Genomic DNA, 811 nt, shown 5'->3' on the forward strand with positions numbered 1-811 from the left:
AGAAGAGTTGAGATTTCAATTTACGACATTGTGGTAGGCGATGTCATACCCCTCAATATTGGTGATCAGGCAAGTTGCATGAATTTGTCAATGCAATTTTTCTTAACTCTTTTCCGAATTTCAGAATAGATAGAATTTATATTTGATCTGCAAATAATTTTCGTAGGTACCTGCTGATGGAGTTTTAGTTGCTGGCCATTCCCTTGCAGTTGATGAGTCCAGCATGACTGGAGAGAGCAAAATTGTATGCTTTACGCTCTTCCTTAGCATTTGCAACAAATATTATCTTTGCATTTCATGCTTCTGAGATAGCTGTTTTCCGCAGGTTCATAAAAACTCCACTAAGAATCCATTCCTAATGTCCGGCTGTAAAGTTGCAGATGGCAATGGGACAATGTTGGTAAGACTTGACGGTCACTTACGTTTACTTTTACATTCTGGAGAAAAATTGTGAGATGATTAATTGGTGAACAAAGATATCCGTTGTTGGTGAATGGTTGCAGCAAAAACATTTTCTATTTATGGCGTCAAAACATCTGATTTGGAGTTTCTTCTCAGATTTATTATTTAAGTCTATTTTGTTTTTGAAACTCAGGTTACTGGGGTAGGGGTCAACACTGAATGGGGCTTACTTATGGCTAGCGTCTCAGAAGACAATGGTGGAGAAACACCATTGCAGGTGACTATCAACTTTCCTCAGTTCATATTTTGTGGTTATTGTTGCTCAATATTTATCCGTACTTTGGTTCTTCAGGTGCGCCTGAATGGTGTTGCAACATTTATCGGGATTGTGGGGCTCACAGTTGCTGGC

The 811-nt window shown here is 39.0% G+C and overlaps 1 protein-coding gene across 1 annotated transcript in view; it reads left to right on the forward strand.

Moving 5' to 3' along the window:
• Positions 1 to 811, forward strand: part of LOC104730333 (calcium-transporting ATPase 10, plasma membrane-type) — a gene marked incomplete in the record, with an annotated part of 15,996 nt that overhangs the window by 3,682 nt on the left and 11,503 nt on the right. Inside the window, 5 exon segments of the mRNA XM_019231767.1 lie at positions 1 to 69; positions 167 to 244; positions 326 to 400; positions 596 to 679; positions 755 to 811. Of these exon segments, the coding sequence (XP_019087312.1) occupies positions 1 to 69; positions 167 to 244; positions 326 to 400; positions 596 to 679; positions 755 to 811 (363 nt within the window).

The sequence above is a fragment of the Camelina sativa genome, chromosome 11, assembly GCF_000633955.1.
Source record: "Camelina sativa cultivar DH55 chromosome 11, Cs, whole genome shotgun sequence".
Taxonomy (NCBI): Eukaryota; Viridiplantae; Streptophyta; class Magnoliopsida; order Brassicales; family Brassicaceae; genus Camelina; species Camelina sativa.